The sequence below is a fragment of the Gadus macrocephalus genome, chromosome 11, assembly GCF_031168955.1.
Source record: "Gadus macrocephalus chromosome 11, ASM3116895v1".
Classification (NCBI taxonomy): Eukaryota; Metazoa; Chordata; class Actinopteri; order Gadiformes; family Gadidae; genus Gadus; species Gadus macrocephalus.
In genome coordinates this window covers 19039335-19062879 of record NC_082392.1, presented here as the reverse complement: position 1 = coordinate 19062879, position 23545 = coordinate 19039335, and the positions used below count along the sequence as shown (strand labels likewise).

The 23545-nt window shown below is 43.2% G+C and overlaps 1 protein-coding gene across 1 annotated transcript; it reads left to right on the top strand.

Moving 5' to 3' along the window:
• Positions 1-443: 443 nt before the first annotated feature.
• Positions 444-23190, top strand: LOC132467838 (lysophosphatidylcholine acyltransferase 1). Its single transcript, XM_060065402.1, has 14 exons — positions 444-913; positions 4784-4923; positions 8109-8323; positions 10277-10389; positions 11197-11257; positions 11632-11690; positions 12687-12721; positions 14454-14508; positions 14995-15077; positions 15821-15946; positions 17029-17182; positions 17495-17593; positions 18151-18292; positions 18542-23190. Exons 1-14 carry the CDS (start codon positions 782-784, stop codon positions 18784-18786), a joined length of 1659 nt encoding a protein of 552 aa, XP_059921385.1. The 5' UTR covers positions 444-781; the 3' UTR covers positions 18787-23190.
• Positions 23191-23545: the final 355 nt, after the last annotated feature.

Here is a 23545-nt window from a genome sequence, read left to right as displayed (position 1 = left end):
TCCCAACACGCTGACACTACAGACACGACCTCCTAATAAAAAGCTGAACTTCAAATATGCCAAAAGATTATTTTTTAGCCTGCGTATTGACTATGATTCATGTTTACGTCAATGGTCAAAGCTTTTCTGTTAATTCTTCATCGGCCCATTCATCAAACCATCCATACATCATGCCTCTTTTTGTGTTGTTTAAATTGTACTACAGTACCAACCACATGCAATACATGGTGTAATATATTCCAAGTATGTATGGTGGGAGAATGATAGGATTTTACCACTTATAAAGTGAAACATAGAAAATATCCTCATATTCTAACCTTAACCTTACTTTTCCACTCATCTCTTTTCCTCGTCCCTACAGAGATGGTTTGCATAAATGGTAAAACACACACACGCACGCACACTTGATCGATCGCAGCGAGTAGACTCACACGGTGATGCATTCGGGTAAAGGGGATGAACTCGGCGCATGCGCTGATGAGGGGGAACCCTGACTGCTGTAGCTAGCATCTCGGTGCGAGGGGGAGTATTGGAAACTATACTGCGCCGGAAAAGAAAATCCATCAGTGACTTATTCTATCCCTAGCTAATCCTCCTGCTAGCCACCGTCGCCTGGCACCCGAGACAACCTGTAATACCCTGTAGTAGCCAGCCGCCCGGAGTGAGCAAGCAGCGTGCCAGTCAGTGCACGATAACATAATTAGTTGCGTGAGCTTTTCGCATATTATTCATATCCTCTCTTTACAGCCATACGCTGTTATCTCGTTACGAGTTGGGGAAGATGAGGCTGCCGACCAGCAGACAGCAGTGTGCCATGATGGAAGGAGACGGCGGCCAGAAGATGGAACACGCTCCCCCTCTGAGGAACCCCTTCGTGCATCTCCTGAGGTTCACCCCCCTGGAGAAGGCGAAGGTAACGCTTCAAATTTATACGATGCACGGTCCTCCACCCGTCTAGTGTGTGTGTGTGTGTGTGTGGGGGGGGGGGTCGATACGCGGGGGCATTCTGGCGGAGACGCTTGTCCATCTCCTCGGCGCCCCACGTCAGGGCTGAGCTAATGTTAGCTCAAAGCTAAATACATACATGTTGCTCTTCTAACGTCCACCTATCTGTCTCTGCTGTGTGTGCGGGACCCGCAGTCCTGGATCATCCAGGCTGAATCCCATCCAGTTAGTGTTTATTTCACTAACGCGATGGTGTCTTATTTGCCTTAGATGACATGGATGGTGTGTGAGATAAGGTCTGTGATTTCAAGAGGCAGTTTTTTAGGAGGTGGATGGGGAGGGGAGTTGGAGATAAGACAGCAGCTTGGCAGCATCGGGCCTACCTTCTCTGCTAGTTAGCCAGCAGCAACACAGTGACACCATTCAACAGCTTGGCTCTGCGTGTTGCGTCCGTCTTGGTTATAACTCCTGTTGCAACGCGGTCTCACGACAGGTCCCCATCTTTGTTTATGTCGGCCATCCAACCCGCCCGCCCCCCCCCCCCCCCCCCCCCCCCCCCCCCCCACACACACACACACACACACACACACACACACACACACACACACACACACACACACACACACACACACACACACACACACACACACACACGTGCTAAAGGATGCATCAAGGGACCCTTTCATGGCTCTCACTCTGAATCAATCATGGGTGATGATGAAGATGAGAATGTCGCCTGAATTTGCGTATATGTCCTGTCTTTTTTTTCCAAACGGACCATGCATTGATGGTTACAACGGATGCTATTGGCTGTTTGGATTGAGTTGTTGTTTTAATGTCTCATATCAGCCTAATACTACACTGTCTGCAACCCGTGATTTCGGTTTAATCATTTGCTTGTTTCCAGGAAAAGGCTTGCCAGGAAGGTGCTGATTAACGCATTCAACTACAGTATGGAGGGAACCACCTGTTTTTAAGCTTGCACTGTTATTGTGTTTTTAATATTTTAGTTGAGACAGTTTCAGTTTACAATTCAGATTATCTGAAAACTAGACTGGGATGCAAGGCTAGATTTCTACTGTGATTTGTCTACAGGTATATTGTGGTTGTCTTTAGCTGCATTGAGTTTGACTGCAATTTGTTTTGAGTGTACATTGATTTAGTTCCATCCTTTTTAAACAATGATGACTTGAGGTCATTAAAACACTAACTCTGTCGGGTTGATGTGCAGACACCTGAAAAGTCCTTGGTATGGGTCAAAAGATTAAAATATTGGGGCCGGGTAAAATATCTGGGGAAAGGTTTACAGTTTACAGTTACTCCTAGTCAAATGTACGACCATCATTCTTATGCTAAAATCAATGCATTGCAGCATTTGAACACAATCTATACTGTGCCACAGCAGACCAGTTTGTTAAGCTATTATTGGATTTCAACAAGTGCAAAATGGTGCTCTTTGTCAGTGACTGTCCATTTTTATGAATGGTTAAACAAGAGTCATGTAGTGTTTACTTAGGTCTAATGGAGACCTGAGGGGGATTTCTAAATCCTTGTTTGGGAACTCTATCTGAGTGTGTGTGACTCTTTTATTGGGTTAACGTTTATTATTAATTGATGATTTATTTGTACACACTGGTTGTGTATATCAATGTGTGCCCCTGTCAAAAACAGAAGCCATAGAATGGTGGTAAACCGTAGTAATTCTTCTTTGGCCACTGCTATATTGAATCCCTTTTTTAATTATTTTTTTACAATGATTTAGTTGTAAAATACAAAATCAAATGGCTATTGTTGCTTAGTTCTGCACGCTTGTTTTTCATGCAATAAATATTTGATTACGTCAGATTTTTTAACAGGGCAAATCAAATAATGGATCTGGTAGTCCGTGTTGATCCGGCTGTAGTTCCTAACGTCATCATCATAATGGTCCCAGTACATCTTTTTAAAACAGAGGGTGGAGGAGTATCCTCTTGGAGGGAACCGTCTCTGAGAGTGTATCACTGAACGCCCTTTGCTCCATCGATGATGCTTTGCTCCATCCGTGGTCCTGGATTAGATGAGAGTACCTGTACCAGCGTGCTACGTTTTGCACACATTTTTAATATTTGTTTTTACTACACTCACTTTTTAGTTTCTTGGCAATATTATCCTTACAATTGCACCATTTAAGCCTTCTTTTTTTTTTTGCTACATAGCTGACCCATTGTTAGGATAATAACTAAATTCTTTAATTTTGAATAAACACTTGCCACAAAAGTGCCTATTATGGGCAAGGCTCCATAACACTATGGCTGCACAGTCTAGAATACAAGTCAAACCAACAAATACCTTTTGTAGAAATTATTCTTGAATGAACTTCACAATAGCTTTGTAAAGCAAGCATAATCCTCGGTACAGCCTTTCAAGGTACTACTTTGTAATTCTGGGAACATCTTAGATTACCACTGAATTGTGCTTCCTCAAAATCTCCAGTGGTGGATGCAGAGATGCCACAGGGTATTTTGTAATGTAGGTAGGCTTTGCTGACGTATAGTGCACTTCCTTATTCTCTGTATACTGAGTTTTATTGTGCATCTTTTATGTCAGCCTTTTACTGTTGCATTTTTTTCAGTTGAACTGCCTGAATTCTTAAGCAGCCAGCTTGCCCTACGTGCCATTGAAACATGGAGCCTTGTTTTAAATTAAGTGACATTCATGCATTATCATGCTTAGGATCCCGATTAATATTTAATCAAATGCATAATCCAGTAGTTCTCAAATATTTTATGCCAGCCACTTTTCCTGAGGCTTTTTATTCGTATTTATTTTTCTGTTGGATTTCTGCAGTTTGTTAAATAATTTGCAGACATAGTGATGCTTCCATATTGTTAAATCTTTTGTATAATATGCTAACTTTCCAATGCTTTGTCAAATGTGACTCATCATCACATGCATATTCTGACCATTAGGCCGAGCTGTCTCTCAAATAATGGTAGGCCTACTCCCAAAGTGCAACCGATCTATACATTGAAAACAGAAGAAAGCGAATCATCTGCAATCACCTTTGATTGTGCAGACAGCCAACCCCAGACCATTGCATTCCTTCGGTTGCAGGCTATTGTCATGATTAAGATGATAGACCACCCACTCCGCAATCAGATAGGCCCTCTGCTGAACATTGGGACCGGAGGTGAAGGAAGGCACCCGTTGCCCACTAGCGAGTGCAGGACAAATATTTACGCAAGATAAGCACTGATATGTGCGCCTCATGAAACAGGGCTGTAAAGATAACCCCTGGCAATCTGTTGGTCTGAGGGAGTGCAGTGCGAGCCACTGTTGTGTCTTTGAACTACTAGACATGGATGTGTGTCCGACTTTTGTTTGGTATTTTTAGTCTCTTGTGCACACTCAAGGTTTATTTGACAGTGAGTGGTAGATGTTTGGAAAAAATCTATTTCCTTCATCAATCTCCTTTTGTTATTGACTCATTCATGCCACATGCATCCTAAATATATACACACTGTTTAGCCGAATGTTCTGATGAATTCTATTTTGGTATTTTGGTGTGTGTGTGTGTGTGTGTGTGTGTGTGTGTGTGTGTGTGTGTGTGTGTGTGTGTGTGTGTGTGTGTGTGTGTGTGTGTGTGTGTGTGTGTGTGTGTGTGTGTGTGTGTGTGTGTGTGTGTGTGACTCCTCACATGTGTAGAACAATATAAATTGGTTGCCTTGAATTCCCTTTTACATTGCTCTATAAAATCACTTGCGGATGCGTGAGGGAATTGTCTCTATCATTTTGTAGTTTAGTCCAAATAATGAGGTCACGTTTTTAGGCTAATGGTGCTCCGTGCCTTCTTTTGCAGATAGCATTGATGACGGTGACGATATTCCCAATCAGACTCATCATCGTGGCGTTCATGATGCTTCTGGCCTGGCCCTTCGCCTTCCTGGCTTCGATGGGACGCTCCGAGGCAGTCGTCGAACCCCAGTGCCTATGGCGGAGGTAGCGGCTCTTTTCTGTGTGTCTTTGCGTCTGTGTGTGTGCGTCTGTGTGTGTGTGTTCACCCAAATATCAGTTGAAGTTTACCCTGGAGGAAACTGCGTGCTTAGCACTTGGCAAAGTGAAAATGTATCCTCCTGCATCAAATTGCCACATCACTGTCAGAGACCGGGGTCTGTTCTCTCACTCTGGTCGGGCTTGAAGACTGCTATAAACGGAATGCAAGGCAGCTATGATTGTCTTCCTCTGCTAAGGGGCTGGACACTGTGGTTGACACCAAAACAAAGAAGAAACCAGTCTCAGAAGGTTAATGAAATATTATTTTGCCCACGTAGCGGTTTTCATTTGGTATTGACAGTACACATGATCGCTGTTTTGGTGTGCAGTGCTAACCCTCTCATACGGGTTGGGGTTAACCCTAACACCATTAGTATACATGAACAGCATTATTTATGATTATTAGACCAGTAGTTAACTGTTAATAAACTGATGGCTAATTGTTGCTTAATGTTCATTACTGCTGATCATTGCTGTTATCAGGACTGTGTGGGACTTTAAAGGTTTTCAGGTGCATGCATGATTGACATCCACTCAGCCATACCTCCTTCATATAGTCTTAATACAAACTCCGAATATAAAATGTTGGACAGTACAAATGTCCATATCTGCATTGTTATGAATACTAATGACAAGAAAAAATTGGTAACCAATCTCAAGCGTTCGTTTTTCATATTAAGTTCCATATCATCATATCCTAAAGTCTCCCGAGTGCACATCAGGCCAACATTAATAGATGGTCCAAGGTTGATAATGGAGTTTGTGCCAGGTTCCTCTTGCATCATCTGATTTGAAAACACGAATTTGGCATGTTACAGGCTTTAACAAAAGATCCATCCACATATACAGTGTAATATGTGTAATACCCCCCCCCCCCCATCAGCACATTGGCAGTAGTATTTATTTTTATCCTTTTTACTCTTCTCCAGCCTGCTGGTCTATAGCCTCTTGACTCCTTCAGAGACATTACATCATGAAGCCTATCAAACCGTTATGCTTTCCTTCTTTATTTTATACTTTTTATTCTGACCTGGTGGTACCCAGGCTGTATATTTCTTACCTGATTAAGGGGCAAAAGCACAGCATCACCGACCACTGCTCTGCCGAGCAAAATGTGTCTTGAGGGAATGAAAGTATGCTTGCTTGAGTGGACAGCCTCCGAAAGGAGAACCTCCTATGAAAGAGTTTGGCAGTACCTGTTCCTTTTCAACTGGACATGAGGTCCTTGTAGACATTCCATTTCCTTTCCAAGAGCCATTTTGAACACTGAACATGCAACGCTTGCTACTAGCCATTTCAGGTTTTGTTATTTCCTTCTGAATGTTCACCACCAATACGTCAACATGTTTGGTGTGTTTAGTTGTGTATGCGGCATCGTGGTATTCTTCCTCCTTCCACACATCACCCCTGAACTCGCCGTTTTTCTCATTCCCTTTATTTCCTGGTGTTTATATTGTCATTCTTCCTGACCCTTAATCTCCCCCCGTCTCCCACTGTTATCTAGCCCCACACAGCCCCCCCTGACACCACTCTATTCAATCTTTAGTTCGCCCCTTCCCAGGCTCAAACATCCCCATTAATTCAGTTTAATCTCTGTAACCTGGAGGCAGTATACTTGACTCTCGACGCCCGATCGAGCGGCTGTGAGGTGACTGCCGTCATGTCTTTGCTCGCCCTTAAAGCTGTGTCGGGTGTGTGGCTACATCTATCGAGCTCGGTAAAGTGCTGTTTCAGTGTGCAATACTGCAACTCTCCATAGGCGCATTACGCAAATCGTGTTGGCGGTGGAATATTGACACACATAAATGGTCCTGTTTTAATCACAAGAAATATTTCTGCTAAGTATTGTGATTAAAAGCTTCAAGGCTACCATGAAGAAGGAAGCAAACACAAAAATGCAGAATGTGTTGACCAACTATATCTGATGAGTGTATTGTATGTAGAGTCTAGACGTGCTGTTTTTGGGTTGCGCAGGAAGGAGGTTTTATTGAGTCCTTGTGTCTTTATTGGGACAATATTGGCCAGGAAGTAGAGTGAACACACGCAACTGGAGAGTTGCCTTTGGCCTTCAGGCTAAAATGTCCTTCTCAAGTATTAACTTGACTGCATATCATAATACTATGAGGCCTTTTTTTTTTATATATATGATGCAACATGTTATGTAGCGTTGTGGGCCTCTTAACCTGATGTCTAATTGTGTGCTTTCGATTTGACTAATACCTCCTTTTAAAAAAACCTAAAATCGCTTTGGCCTAGTAATTATTATATATTTTTTGGGAAGCAAGCTAAAAAAAGTAACTGGAAGAAAAGATCCAGCTGAATTCTACGGACTAATTGCCCACCGATATAGCATGTGCTTGACTGGCATGTTGGACCGTCCCCTGGTAGCTTGCCTCCTTTTTGATGCAACCACTCTCCTTTCCTTGTGGACTTTGTAAAACGGAGAAAGCACCAAGCTCATTAGCCTCTGTCTTCTTACAATTCTATCTTCGGTTCAGGCCTTGCTTTGACTATGTACTATGAGACCGCGTCTCCTATTCATCCTGTATCATACCTGTCTTGAATTCATTAAACATTAAATGAACGAGTGCTCTCTATGGTATTATTGTTTGACTTAAAGGGAAACTTCACCCATTTCCATTAAGCTTTGTATCATTAGAAACCCACTCATATTTTGAATGGTCGTGCATCATTCCCTTATTTTCTGGAGAGACTGGAGAGATCCGTATCGATCTCCAACACTTCCTGTTTAAGATGACGGAATATGGCGATCTTTGCGTAGAAATAAATAGGAAGTGTAAGAGGGGAGGATTCTCGTAAGACTACAAGCACTAGGGGGTTGGACCCGCTGATCTACATCAATGGGAGTGGCCAGCGAAGCTGTGCATGGTGGTGCATGGTGGGAGTTGTTGTCTTCAATCCACAAGCGCCAAAAAGTCACTTTCTGCCTTTTCTCGGTCAAGACGGCACCAAATTAGAATTTTATTTTATTATTCGACTACACATAGGACCAAATTTCAATACATATTCATGCCTCCACCGGTGAAATGCTCCTTTAACAGCTTGGTGTCCCAAAGCATTGCCATGTGTGATGTTGACCCTAAGACTTGTTTCTTGTCGCCCCCCTGCAGAGTGGTGGACCTGCTGCTGAAGGTCATCATGCGGCTCATGTGGTTCGCGGGGGGCTTCCACTGGGTCAAGGTGAAAGGTCGCAAAGCGTTGCCCGCGGAGGCGCCCATCCTGACCCTGGCGCCCCACTCGTCCTACTTCGACGCCATCCCCGTCACCATGACGATGGCCTCGATTGTCATGAAGGCGGAGAGCAAGGACATTCCGCTATGGGGCAGTAAGTACGACGGGCGCATGCATGACACGGCGTTGTGGAAGTGTGTGGGTGTGGGTGTGGGTGTGTGTGTGTGTAAAATGCTGGGACAACGCCAACTGTCTCTGGTCACCTGGGGCCACCTGTCACCTTCATTCCTGGCACTAGGAACAGTTGTGGCGGGCTGTTTTTTTAACCTGTGAATGTCGATTCTGTTTAACTTGCACACGCCAAGACTATCGTCAGCAAGATGAATGCAAATGGCTGTATAATGATGAGGTAATGTTTGGCGCTGGGGCCAGATTTCCCACAAAATGTCAAAAGATTCTGTGGCAGCAGACTTGTAAAGCCTTCTTTGAATACTAAAATAACAGGTAAAATAACAGCTGTAATACAATGGTATTAGGAGATGCAATGATGTTGTGTTATGTGGCAGCAAAGAGGCATCGTTCAATGCTTTTGTTTTCTCTGAAGCACTCGGTCTGTGTTTAAGCAGTTGTGTTATGTTCACATCAATGCATCACCTACAAAGGTTTTCCATTATCTCCTCGGGCTCATCTCATTACGTGCACACCTTACTGGCTCAGCTGTCTTCCCTCGTCTCCTTTTTCACACTTGATTTCACCACAACACCCCTTCATGTCAGGAAGAGGGTGCATGCGGACTCTGTTCTGTTTGAAGCCGCCCATCGCTTCTCTCTGACAGGCTCTCACACCTCGAGGCCCGCCCCAAAAGTAGCACTTGCCACTAGCCAATGGCAGATGAATTTGACCATTTGGCAGGTGAAGAAAATCAGTGTTGCATATGGCAAAAGAAAATAGCTTTGTTGGTAGATTTCGCCACCCTGACTGGCGAAAAAGACACAAATCAGAAATAAAATGTTGGTCTCTGCCTCCAGGCCCTCTATATACATGGCTGTCCGTTTTTTAAAGACTGTAGCATGCATCACAGCAGGGCAATGGAAATGCAGATGTATTTCCTCCCTCTGTGAACCACCTGATTTTCAGGTTCTCGTACAAACGCATAATGTCTGTAGTCTGCACCTGCACAGTCTCATTTTTCAAACAAAAAAAGAGGAAACATGAATATTGAAAAGAGAACTACAATTCAGATATACAGAAGCGTCTCACACAGTATATTAACCAGTGTGGTGAACTTTAGCACCTGACTAAAGTGCTGCAACTGCAGGCAAAACACCATGATGGTTGTTTAGCAATGACTGAGTCTGCTCTTCCAACAGCAACATGGTTTGAATGTAGTCCAAATTGGTAATAGTAAAAGAAGCAGCAGTTATTTGAGAAGTCATTCCATGCTCAACTTTAAAATGAGGAAAACTAAATAATTTGGGGACTGTTTGAGTACCGTATATGGCTTTACGGTAACAAACACAGAGATGAGTCTCCAGGTTGTTGCCAGGGTGTAATAGTGTGACTGCAGATCTAATTAAAGAGCTAGTAGAACGAATCCCATCCCTGTCATCATGTTGCATGCTGTCACTAACTGCTGCTCTGTCCCCTACCCGATCGCCCATCACCGGTAGACAAATCTCTTGTTGAGTGACTTTATTTTTTATTTTTCTTCTGGTGTTTCTGCCTCAATATTCTCACAGCCTGTGCTGTTGAGCCTTGGCAGACATTACTCGACTGCATCCTATGGTATTTGAGTTGCTGCGTTGTAGTTTTGGAAATAAGTCCAGCGAGTGCCTTTTGTTGGTGTTGCCCAGCCAAACATGGAAAGATAAAATAATCCTTCACTGTTCTTTGACTTTAGTATCCACTACCAGCCATAAAGAAACGTCAGTACAATTGCTAGCACATTGAGAACTTTTTATATACTCCTACAGGAAAAGTTTGGAATATTTATATTTTACTTTTTGTCCAATAATTGACCGAAAATGACCCCTGGTTTGGTACTTGTATTCATCCCAGCCCTCTCTCTCTCATCCCTCTGTATCTCCCTTCCACGCCAACCGCCCAGCCCTGATCAAGTTCATCAGGCCCGTGTTCGTGTCGCGGTCGGACCCAGACTCCCGGAGGAAGACCGTGGAGGAGATCAAACGCAGAGCCTGTTCCGGAGGGGAGTGGCCCCAGGTACAAAGAGATGGAGGGGCCTGGGAGTACTGGCCTGTAGGGCTGGGTGATGAATCGGTTTGAAATCGTAATCCGAATTTATGTTTTTTTTCGGGATAAAAAAAAAAACGACATATACATGATATTGTACAAAACTACAATATCTAATCAGTGTGTAGAGTTTGCCTAAAGCACAAAACATTTATTCCAACATCTTAAACTGAGGCACGCAGCAGAGTGGAAAATGTGTGATATTTATTTTGTTTTGTTTTTGTTTTGTTAAGCATTGCTATTATTTTTTAAAATTGATAATGATTTGAAAAGATCTGAGATTTTATTTTTAGGCCAAATCGCCCAGCCCTACTGACCTGTAGAGAGGATGATGATGATGATGCATTCATAGAACGAGAAGGCTACTTTGTGAGATGGGCACACATGGCTCAGCGGTCTTGCCCATCCCCTGTGAGGTGTGCCCCTGGATTACGATTCCAGACGGACTTGTATGGAGCGTGACACAGAGACGGCCACTCCGACATATTGTTTTGATTGTGTGCACATGAATGGTTTATGTGGGTCACGAAAGGGTTTGGGCAGATTTAGCCGATAGGACCTCGAGATTGGTTTCTGTGAAGCAGCATGCATTCATGATTACTGAAGAAGGCATATTAGTCATGCCTTTTCTGGAATCACATGCCATCTGTACCAAAAGTGAATTTCATTCACTTTTAAGTCGCGTTATCTTATTTTCTTGCCTAAATTGGTACAATAGTCAGCGTTGAGTGTACTGTTTCATTGTTTCATTCTGTATTATTATTATTATCATTGCAGATAATGATCTTTCCAGAGGGAACCTGCACCAATAGATCCTGCCTCATTACATTCAAACCAGGTAGGAATTCTTTGTCTATTTGTCTTTCTGTTTCTTTCTGATCTGATGGCAAAGGGATTAGCTGTTTATCCCTTTTTGCTGTATTGAATGCAACTCCTATTACACAGCCTCAATGGTTCATTGACTCAGGCTTGACCATGAAGTACTTTGTTTGTTTCTGTCTCTTGTTGTTCGCCAAACTATGGACTTGGAAGCCTCTGCATCTTTCCTCTATCAGGGTCAACAGTAAAATGTGTATTACGTGTTATTTTAAATGTAATCATGTCATTCTGTGTGGTTAGCCCTGCTTGGTTTATTTAATATGCATGTACTGTTACAGGCCTTATGCAACCTGTTACGCTCTCCTCTTCATACTGGTTCTTGTCTGTCCCCAGGGGCGTTCATCCCAGCTGTTCCTGTGCAGCCTGTTGTGATTCGCTACCCCAACAGAATGGTAAGCTCCAGGCTATGTTATCACACCCAGACCTGGCAGACTTGTTTTGTTTTTCTACTGGCGACACACAATCAGAGGCATCAGGGTCATGTTAGTACAATTTAGTCACAAATTCTCAAACATATTGACCAGGTTTGAACTCGGTGTATGAAAGTGTTGCAAACAAGGGCTAGTTTCTCGGGGATTGTGTGTCAAATCATTGATTAATCATGGCCCTGAAAGTGCTTTGCATAATTTGTATTTCTGTGTGTTAACCAAGAATGGACTCGCCGTAAATTGGCTAAAAGACCAATGATCCACAGATGATCTAAGAGTGAAATGGGATTTTAATGATCTTCGGAAACTATTCAACGTTTCCGGTATGTGGGAAATTGGTTTACGGTTAAGATTATGTTTCATCTTGAGCTAATGACCAACTTTAGCTCTCAACCTGCTGTGTCCTATTTGTTTCTCTCTGTATTTATTAGACAACTGAAGCCGTGTGTGTGTGTGCTGTGGAAAAACTATGCTGGGTTAATTACTAATTCAGGCTGTACCTAACGTGGTATTTTAGCAGCTCTGGTTGTAGAGAAGATTCCCAACTAATCAGATAACTATAGCCCTTTAAGCTTGTCGTCCCTAATTCTCAAGTCTGAAGCAGTATAGAGCCGCTGGCATTGAACTGAGGAGCCACGCCGCACAGTTGAATCAATAAACATAAAACAATATAAAATATGTGTACTATATGGGCTATTCCTGGTAGCAGGCATGGTATAAAGCACACATACACCGGACACGATAGACACTACATGATAGACAAACAGTGGCAATGAGACGGGACAGTACACAGCAGTGCCCGTGTGATGTCCAGCTGTAATAATAAACGTGAATGATAATATTATAATGTCCTAAGTGCGAGAGTGGTTTGGTTTTGGGCGTCAAGTACATGATGTTCTCACGCACGTCATCAGTGGAGCAAGATGTGTTGAAGTGACTCCCCTCTCCCTCTGTTTACAGGACACCATCACGTGGACGTGGCAGGGGCCAGGGGCGTGAGTACAAACCCATTTAACCTTCTGTTCTGTCTCCTCGCCTCGCATGCCTGGACAAGAAAAGTTATACATGTGGGACACCGCTGTCATAATCGGTGTGGTGGTTTTAAGAAGGCTGGGAACTTAAAGCTGCAGTGTGTGCAATTAAGGGGCATCTATCAGAACAGACCTGGCAGAAATTAAATATACTATTCATAAGTGATGAATATTTTATTTGCGTTATCCAATGAACATCTGAATTGTTTTTTTAATATATTTTTATATAAGGATATATATAATTTGGAATGGGTCTGCTTCCACAGAACCACCATGTTTCACTGTCATGTTCCTACAGAAGCCCAGAACAGACAGGAGCATTAGCTGCGATGCATTTCTTATTCACAGTCATAAATGCTATTTTACTCTACTTTATCTGCAACCCCACTGCTAGAGGCCGGTTAATCATACACACTACCCCTTTTAAGTTAGTTTTCTTAAAGAACAACTAAGTGGTTTCATGAGGGCCTTCCTTTTTTTAATTGCGTATACGAAGAGGTACTCGCTTCATTTGTCGGTAGCCAAATGTGATTGAGTTCCATTTTGGTTTTATAGTTCAAGCTTTATTAGGGAGAAGATGTGCGGTGCTGTGCTTTGTATTGTAAAACTTTCCCTCAGCTAAAGACGACATCGATTTTCAATTGACCGACATGCGATACACCAAACACATCCAAGCAGATGTAACTACAGACGTATCGGAGGCCGTGCTAGTTTTATTACTCCGCGCCTGGTATGGTAACACGATTGAAGCCAGCTCTGTGACGCTTCCTTCCTGTGTTCACACACTCCTCTTCCAATGTACCAGAGCACTAGATGCAAATAATGGGGTGTAAACCGAAACCTGCACAGGGAGGGAGGAGGCAAATGCAAACAGATTCATCACTGTGATTAAGGGAATAAAGTTTCCCCCCCCACCTGTTTTGTTTATTTGTTTACCTCGGCCCTCCCTTGTGCGGTATACTGTTGAGGGCCTGTTTCTGAGTTCGTCCACCAACCGTTTTATTTTATAGTGTAGTGCTTGGCTGCCTTCCCTGCCCAGCGCAGCCGAACAACAACGTGGTGCCCATGTGGATAGACTGAAACGCAACACTAGTATCCATAGTGTTTCCCCATCCCATAGGATGTGCATCCTGCTTCAACACATGGAAACCTGTGTAGGTGCCAGGGGGGGAAACCTTAGGAATTCACTTGGAGAAGGGGTCACACCCCTAATTTACACATGGCCAGGCATTCCAGGCCGCAAAGTACGGCTGGATAGAACGGCATACCGCAAAAGGCCTTTTGGGATCCTGTGCTGTGATGCCGCATAGAAAAAGGTGTTAAATTCCAAGAGAATAATTGTATGCACTATATAAAATGTATTGCACATATAAAGAAAAAGCATACAAATGGACAGGTCTAAATGCATAGTATCTCTATACATTTGTTGACTTCGTTCCTACTCAACGCTACTGTGTTGAATGTGATAAACAACGCAACATGGGACGATTTTAAGCTGCGGCTACTGACTAAGTCTGCGTTACACGACACTTAAATGCCGAGCCCATCCTGTAACACATCCTGTGTGTGGGACAGCACTGTTTGCTGTGCTGCCGCTGTTTGTGTTGTTGTTTTGTGTGTATTAGTAGTCACCGTAGCAGCACTCGTGCTCTCAATAACCACTTTACAGCAAACACTGTCTCCCTTCATCTTGCAGGTTTGAAATCTTGTGGCTGACTCTGTGCCAGCTCCATAATGAGTTTGAAATCGAGGTGAGTGGCATTCTGGGGGACTTCACAATCTGCTTCTTGTTAAAGAAAACTTTTATGCTAACTATTTAATTTGATAAAATGTTTCAAGTGACCTCTTCAGCAGGTGTTCAGGTGATACTATTCTGGCACATGAGTGTGTAACAGAATGGATGGATGGAACATTACTGACACCTTTTAAGTGCTTTAGCAAATTAATGCTAACCTTCATCCAAGTACACCGTGTGGGAATCTCTACTTTAATAATGCAAAGCTGTTTCTTGCTAACCGGCAGCTCCTGAAATCGAGTTGCTAGTCCATACAACCGCACTACAAAAGAACAAAACTTCTAAAGATACGCTACTTTGACCAAATGACTATATGCGACCACAAAGGATCATGTAAATAAGACAAAGCTGGACGGAAAATGACTGAAAAATGACTTTGACTTTCTGCTTTAAAGAGACTTTCACTTCAACTTACAAATAACCTCCCCCTCCCTTTGACCAGTACCTTCCGATCTACACCCCCTCAGAGGAGGAGAAGGGGAACCCAGCTCTGTTTGCCAACAACGTCCGTCGCATCATGGCCAAGTAAGCTGGTGTTTCGCACGCGCACGCATGCACGCATGCATGCACGCATGCACGCAAACGTATTCATCTGCTGTTGTATTTTAACAACTCACCGATTGCAGACTGAGCAAATGCCTCGTGGAAAATGGATTGCACAACAAATCGTATTTACTGGTGCAAAGATTATACACAATTTATAGTCTATGCTAGAGACACAGTCGTAAAAGGAACGATTACAGAGTCATTTTCTGCAAGTGAGCAGCTCAAATATTGTTCAGCTAAGGAGATGCTCTTTGAATTTGGCTCAGTTTTTGACCTAACTCCCCGGGTCTCTCATAAATTTCCATTGGAAATTAAAAATGTGTGTGAGGTTTTCCCAGATCATCTCAATTAAAGGCTGTATATTCTGCTCCCTGATTTACATAAAGGTAGCAGAATAAATTACTTATTAATAAATTAAGGAAATTACTTTTTTATTTATTGTAAAGAATATTTACCATTTAGATAGCCTTAGACAAGGCTTTGATTTTGGCTATCGGGCCACAATTGAATCCAATTCAGACGCCATTTGTACACCAGTGCCCTCGGCAAACGGTGGGGTTGCGGTCAAAACCCAGGCGACGTGCCTTTGCCCCACCGTTCAATGCTAAAAGTTGATTATGTCCCGTGAGTTATGGGCAGCGGCGGGTAAATTGAATGTGTGACGGAGCGGCTGAATCGATGTGTCCGGGGCTGATGTGGTGGCATTGTGTCCTGTGTTCCAGGGCCCTGAGAGTGCCCACCACAGACTATTCATTTGATGATTGCCAGCTGGCCATGGCGGAGGGCCAGCTCCGCCTGCCAGTCGACACCTGCCTGCTGGAGTTTGCCAAGCTCGTCCGCAGACTGGGGTACGTCCATCGCACAACACACACACACGCATGCACACTTGCGCAACACACGCACGCGCGCACAACACACACACACACACACACACACACACACACACACACACACACACACACACACACACACACACACACACACACACACACACACACACACACACACACACACACACACACACCCTGAGTAACACAACCCTACCTTTTTTTTTTATTGTCTGCAGCAGGCCTATAAAATGGATCCCAAGATGGTCTAATAAAATAAAACTGAATCACTTGAGCTGGCTCGCAATGCCTGGATGATTCAAACTTCTACGTCATCTGATAAATCCACACAGCAACAGGAGTGCTTTCATATGGGGACCCGTTAAAAAAAAAAAGACAATTTCTCGGGTATGGAAACTGCAGGCTTGAACTGGAGGTGGAAACGCTAGGGAGGGCGGGGGAGAGACATATCTGGTGTGGACGAGGCCTAAGACAACAGACATAGCATCGTGTCTACACATAGACCAACTACAGTTGTGTGCTGCTCTTGATAAATGAGTTGCTTTCTTAAGACCTGTTGGGTTTATCGTTAGGGTCTGTTATTCTAAGGACGTTTTCTTTCTTTTCTTAAGGGCCTTTCAATGGCATATTAAGATCGGGCTAGTGTTCCTCGTTCCGGGGCTTTCTGTGGAGTCTTGTCTTGGAGCTGTCCAACTGTTGTCCAACTGCCAAATTTGTAACTTATGTGCTTAAAAAAAAAAAAACACGGTGTCTATGGTGACCATTGTATGGCAAACATGGTGTGTTGTAAACCTCTGGAAGGGCTTTTGCTTTGAATCCCAACGTCTCGTTCAGTTTCCTGTTTCCTGGACCCAACAGTGCGCAGGGAGGAGCGAGGGGCTGGCACCCTGTGTCGCATTAGCACAATATAGATCCTATATATAACCCATCCTCTCTCGCCCACTCGCTCGGTGGCTCCCGTCTGGATTAGTTTTTTCCTTCTCTCTTTTTATTTTTTTCAATTGGTCCGTCTGTCTGAATCGGCTCCCCCCTCCCCCCCCTCTCTCTCTCTCTCTCTCTCTCTCTCTCTCTCTGTACGCCAGGCTGAAGACCAAGAGCACGGAGCAGGTGCTGCAGGACTACGGCCGCCGGGCCCGTAAGCTGGAGGGGCAGAAGCTCAGCCTGGAGGACTTTGCCCTCTACTTGGACATGCCCGTCTCTGACATGCTGCGGGAGACGTTCGCCTTGTTCAGCGAGGTGTGTGTGTGTGTGTGTGTGTGTCTGTCTGTCTGATTTTAACCCCCTCCAATTTAGTATAATCTTAGGTGATTACATTTTACGTAGCATCATGATATTGGATTAGAGAGAAATAAGGCTGAATTGTTCTGGTCCAGTGATGTAAACACAACAACATTCCCTTTAAATTTGCATGCACTTTTTTTGTTGTTCTTTTACTTTCTTGGCATAAGGTTAGACTGCTGTTTCTGTTTGGGTATCAGAGACCCTATTATTATGGCCACACACCCACACGTCTGTTTAATGATGTTGTGCTTTCTTTGTTGATCCCAGCATGAAGACAACACCATGGATATCAGAGAATATGTGATCGCCTTGTCAGTCGCTTGCAGACCAGCCAAAACTCTGGAAACATTGAAATTGGCCTTTATGGTACGTCTGCCCAGCTCACTCACTCACTCACTCACTCACTCACTCACTCACTCATAAAAATGTCATGCAGACAGACATGGTCAGTCAACATCTCCCTGCTGTGTCTTCATATACGCACTAACCTCCCTATTATCTTTCATAGTGATAAACTCTCAATGTCACCATGATATACAGCGTTCTAACGCGTCTGTTGTTTACCGTTGGAATTTGTGTATTTGCCGAGACCATCCTGAGATCACGTTTCATAGAGGCAGTTAAGTTTTGAGCAATCAAAACTGCTTCATCCGAAATAGACTCAATAATAACTGTCTGTACAAAGGCTTTTCTCACAGGAGAGTGTGTTCCTTTACTTCCAGCTGCATTCAGCGTTGGCAAAGACGAGCAAGAGTATCACACAGTTACTTAATCCGATTGGCTGCATTTCTTTGAACAGCGTAACGCCCATATATGGAGATCCATTGCCGCCCAGTGAAGGCCAGACTGATATTCATGGGTAAACACAAACTCTTATTACCAGGATGGTATCACAAGGTTACGTCTTTCGCTCCGTCATCTAGATGTTTGAGGCGGAGCAGGACGGCGCCATCACGGAGGCGGAGCTTGCGGTCATCCTGAAGACGGCTCTGGGCGTGGCCGAGCTCAGTGTGTCCCGCCTCTTCGTAGCCCTGGATCCGACGGACATGGGAAAGATCACATTCGGTAATGGCGAGCGATACCCCAAAATGTCCCGCATGGCTCATAGCAATAGTATTTGTAGAAAAAAAAACATCTTCAAGCCACTTATAATCAATAAGTATCTTGTCTTAAAGCATTGACCAATGGAAATGCAACGTTGAATGCGCCCATATTTACCATGCCTCTACTCCTCCCTCCCTGACTGCTTTGGTCTTTAACATTTTGTTAATCTTGCCTCTGGCGCCCCCCTGTGGCCACATCTCCCCCCTACAGACACATTCCGGCGCTTCATGGACCAGCAGCCGGACTTTGCGGAGGACTACCTGTATGCGGACAACGAGGTCCTCCACAGCTGCCCCCACTACAGCCACCATCTGGCGGTCAAGACCAGCCTCTTCTCCACCGCCAGCCGACTGGCCACCGCCCCCCTCAAGATGGCCAACGGTATCTGCCCCAAGTTCAGCCCCAAGGACCACAGCAGCGACTACACAGCGGGACTCCTCAAGAAACACAATTAGGTTTTTATATATATAGATATTGGAGAGCTTTGTTTTTTGTCTTTTTTATGTTTTATTTTTATAAATGTGTAAGGGAAAGCGAAACCAGTAAGCCTCTCCTGGAGAGAGCAGGATGAATGTTTGGGGGTTTGGTGTGAGAAGCTAGTTTGGTTAGGTAGTCGAAATCTATATTTGCATAGTCAGCCAGAAACTCCAAAAGCAGATAGTTTACCCGATTTTATTGTTCGAAACGTGGCCATAACTCCTTTATGGACAAGGTTACAGGTTTAAGAGTTTATTTGATATCTTTGGCTTGTGTTTCTTTGGTTCTTTGGAGAAGGAACGGGGAGACACCAAACGATTGGTGGTTTGTGACGCATTGCGTGAATACTTGAAGGGCGAGTGTACGGTGTACCTCTGTCTGTCAACATGGTACCAAACCGCACGTGTTATATGTGAAGAGGGACACTAAAAGTAGAGAAAAATAACACAAAATCTTTAAATAAAAAAGCCCTAGTTTGTAAAGTGTCTTTAGTGAAATCAGTGTTCTCCAATGTTCTTTTTTATTTTATGTTTTGTTCTATAAGAGGGCGCAGGCGATAACTGAACTGCATGGTCTCAGGTGACTCTGAGCGGCGCCTGTCTGCTGGAAAGGCATTTTTGGTTTAATTTTTTTATATGTATTGTTTTCGGAGGGTGGGGCACCAGTGACAAACGTTCGGCGAGGCCAATCAGCTTCTCCCGGCCAAACTTGAGGTGCCAAAGCGTAAGGTAGAGGGTTCAGGACCGACCTGTAATATTCAACGTTTTTTTTTTTGCTCAGGGTCCAGTGATGAAAAACAAAGCCTTGCTCGAATGATGTCATCATTGCCGGACATTCACTTCTTCTCATTTGCATGCCCCCCCCCACTGCCTCTGCAACCCGTTCATTAGCGGTTGTCTTTTTCAAATTGTTTCAGAATGAGGACCAAAAAGTGGATGATTATGCATCAAATTAATACTGCCCTAAATTATTCCCACCTTGTTCTTTTATTCGTTCATCGTCAGGGCTTTGTGAGTTTACTTGTTTCGCGTTACGCAGACTTTTGCACGCCCTGCTCATAATATTCAGCCATTAATCCTCCACTGCTGTCGACTGCAATTCCTCAAAACATATGTAAATGTCTTTACAGCCAAAACAATTATAAGCAGGTCTTTTAAATGTTTTGCCTTGGCAAATGTTTTTCTCTTAAATTCGTGGCCGCAAAAGTATTTCAAAATAGAACCAGGAGCCACTTAACCAATGGTCTATAGATTTCTGCTAAGGTCAATTATATCTCCTAATTTAATTGAATCAAAACATCTCTCCCTCAATATGTGAATTAACTTTGTTCTGCTTTTCAATATGCTGATTTGCAGCATATGATGTAATTGAAAATGTTATTTTGAGCCGTAAACCTGTTCTTGTTTCCAAACCTGACCATTGCATTTTATATCTAATACGTCTGAAGCCACTCAGACAAATCATCATTTTATTTGTACCGGTAATCTGAATCATTATCTGAATTACCATAAAACAGATTTGCATTTTTTGTTTGGAAAATTACATAATGCAAAATAATTCCCATTAATGACATCAGCATCCCAAAACCATACAATGTGACATTGCTGTTTTACTTATTTTAATGTTTGATGTTCATCAAAGCCAGTGTAGTTTCAATACAGTGTCTTCTTAAGAGACCAATGTGCATGTTGCAATCATATGCTGACAATGAAGGTCGAATTAATTCCTGTTTTTTTAATAGTATATGCCCTTGAGTTACAAACCAAAAAAAAGTCTAAAAACACTTAAATGCACATTGAGTGACATTTCAGAGCATAAGTAAAGGGAAGTGGGTGCCATTCCATGTAATTAAACCCCCATCTACACTAGAATAAGATGACACTTATGCTTTTCCATAGAGATCTATGCATTCATTGCTTGATTCACTCATCTATGAATGCCTTCCCGGACATGTGACGGTCACGCTCGTGGCATTTTCTAACGGTCGACGTTGCGTTGAACCATGCTTGCACGCCAACATGACTTTCAGCCAGGCAATATCTTTTCATCTCTTTAAGCCTTTTTCAGTGTGTATCGTTCGTTTTCTCTGTTCACCGTTGCGATACGTATTTTGACTATTCCGAATGCAGGGCATTTTGTGAATCATGATGTACGTACGTGAAGTACTTTTTATTTTATTTTATTTTTCAGAAAAAAATAATAGATCTTTTTGCAGAGTGGATCAACTTTCTTCAGTTGTTCCTTGTATAATGCTATCGTTTCCGTGATGTATTCCCTGCTGACATAGTGTGTGGGGGTCTATTCTACTTCTATTACTACCGCTGAGTCGACTGCTATAGAGATGTATGAAAATGCAGATTTCATACCGAAACTAATAGCCTTGAATCTATGTACAACGACTTTATTTATAGTTTTAGTTTTTCCACTTTTTAAACGTGTGAAGCGAATGTATAGACAATCTTGTCACACTCAGATGCTGCTCGAAGAATAGCACTGACGTACAGTAGAGTATTTTCTCCTTTTGGAAAGCAACACTTTGAAGGGGGAATCATAGAAATATATTTTCAACTGTTGGAAACCCCCACAGATGCCCACCCTCCCACTCACCTGTTTGAAGGGTGCAGATTGTAAACGTGTGTGTGTGTGTGTGTGTGTGTGTGTGTGTGTGTGTGTGTGTGTGTGTGTGTGTGTGTGTGTGTGTGTGTGTGTGTGTGTGTGTGTGTGTGTGTGTGTGTGTGTGTGTGTGTGTGTGTGTGTGTGTGTGTGTGTGTGTGCGCGCGCGCGCCAGACCTCGAGGTGGTGGTTATGTTTTGGTTGAGTTCTTCCACCACATATGACAGGCCTGAGATCACACATACACACCCACTCAAACACACCACACTTCATATCGGGAGAAAACTTGTGAATGCCGTGCCGACACATTTATTCACGTTTGCAATTATGATTGCCTCAATTGCTTCACGTTTTGTTTTTATTGCTCAAATCATGCACATTTGAGCGGGCATTGTATATTCGGTTTCACTTTTTCTTTCTTTCTTCTCGATTTCAAATCAAGGGAGTCCAGGCTGGATGCGAGATGACATCCTTATTTCACCACGTACCGATCGGTACTGGTTCTCTCACGTTTAGTATTTATTCCATTCATTGAATCAAAGAAGTCATTAGAGACCACACAGCCTCACACGGTCCCTTTAATCAATCGGCCCCCTGTTTTTAAGTCTGCTAATGTATTCTATATTCACGTGAATCCAAATTGATGTTCTCTTTGAATTGGGTTGTCTCAGGAATGCAGAGCTCACGCTGTCTGGGATCGTCGGTAGAGTAGAGGGACATTATCGGGGCCACGGTGAACAGCTCTTAGAGACTCGATGACGGATCGCACCATAGAATGCTGGTGCAACATGTACCCGCATGGAATGGTTGTACAAAAAAATAAAATGACTCAAAAGACATGCACATTATACTGAATATATACGGGACTCTCGAAGCCAGCCACATTACTCTTTAATAGCTTATGTGTGTTCTATATGAATGGACTGTCCAAGCCGACATATAATGAGGTCTATTGTACAAGTTTACTATGTGTGTGTGTGTGGTGAGTGTGTGCGTTTTTCACAGTAGCTTGTACATTTCCTGCTAATATACGATCCTATTCGTGTTCTGGAGTCCGCCATCCTTCTGTGGATGCCTGGGAACTCGAGGAAAAGGGACGGAATGGGCAGAAATGTTTTTTTTTTTTGGGAGATGAATTCTGGTCCAAAACTGAAGAATTTTGATATATTCCCAAACAAAATGGTTGACATATGACCGATTTGAGTCATATTTATGGAGGTTTTTTGTTTTGAAGATTGAGCTTTTGATTTTAAACATGAGCTGAAACATTGCCTTTTGCATATTTACTGGTCTGGCCAATGGTACACAATGCAAAATTCCAAACAGGGTTCATGGGAAGAGTCCCTTCTCCCTATTTTCCCGCACACATTCCGACTTTATTTTCTACGGTAGATCGCAAAACAAAAGACCAAATTCGTTTTTTTGCTTTTTTTAAAGTGCTAAGATTGAACCCGCAAGTGCTATCTAACTTGAAGCTTCCAGCTGACGACAGTGAGTCCGGCCATGAGCCTAAGACGAAGGCCACAGCGCCTCTGTAGCCAGAGCAACGTTCATGGCCTTCTGATGGCTCTGTGTTTAGCTAATCTTCTTCCCTCTCTCCTGTCTTTTTATAGAGGCCACTCTTCTCTCCCTTGAGGGTTAACTTTTATTTATTTCGATTCCAACAGTTTTTGAGTCATTACTGCAAGCTACTTTGAATTTGTCTGTACAGGACTGCTATGATATAACTTGTTTATGTGACTCTTGGATTAAAAAAAGTGGAAAAATAATTGTGTGGTGTTCTCTTGTATCAGCAACACTGGACTCGCATTTGACATTGCAGAAGGAGGGGAAATAACACCCATTTTTTTGAGATGGCAGTTATGGTAAAAAAATAACGTCTTTAATTATTGGCTGTATGATTTGGATGTTTGATACCCACATGTCTCCAAAGCTAATATCAGCCATTAGGTTATACATTTTTACCTTACCTCACTACAGGTGCCACAACCAATTTCAACAATAAAGTAGACACTACCTTATCTGGGTGTTTTATTTCTTGAATAATTTTTTGTATTCGTTGTCTCACTCTAGGTCTAACATGCTATAGCATGCACAACCGCTAATTGGCTGATATGGTTAACC

Bases quoted from the DNA above. Each gene is read 5' to 3' on its own strand.
- LOC132467838 (XM_060065402.1), top strand. From the start codon at position 782: ATGAGGCTGCCGACCAGCAGACAGCAGTGTGCCATGATGGAAGGAGAC. The intron at 8,324-10,276 runs GTAAGTACGACG...CCAACCGCCCAG, and splicing joins GGACATTCCGCTATGGGGCA to CCCTGATCAAGTTCATCAGG. The intron at 14,509-14,994 runs GTGAGTGGCATT...CCCTTTGACCAG, and splicing joins ATAATGAGTTTGAAATCGAG to TACCTTCCGATCTACACCCC.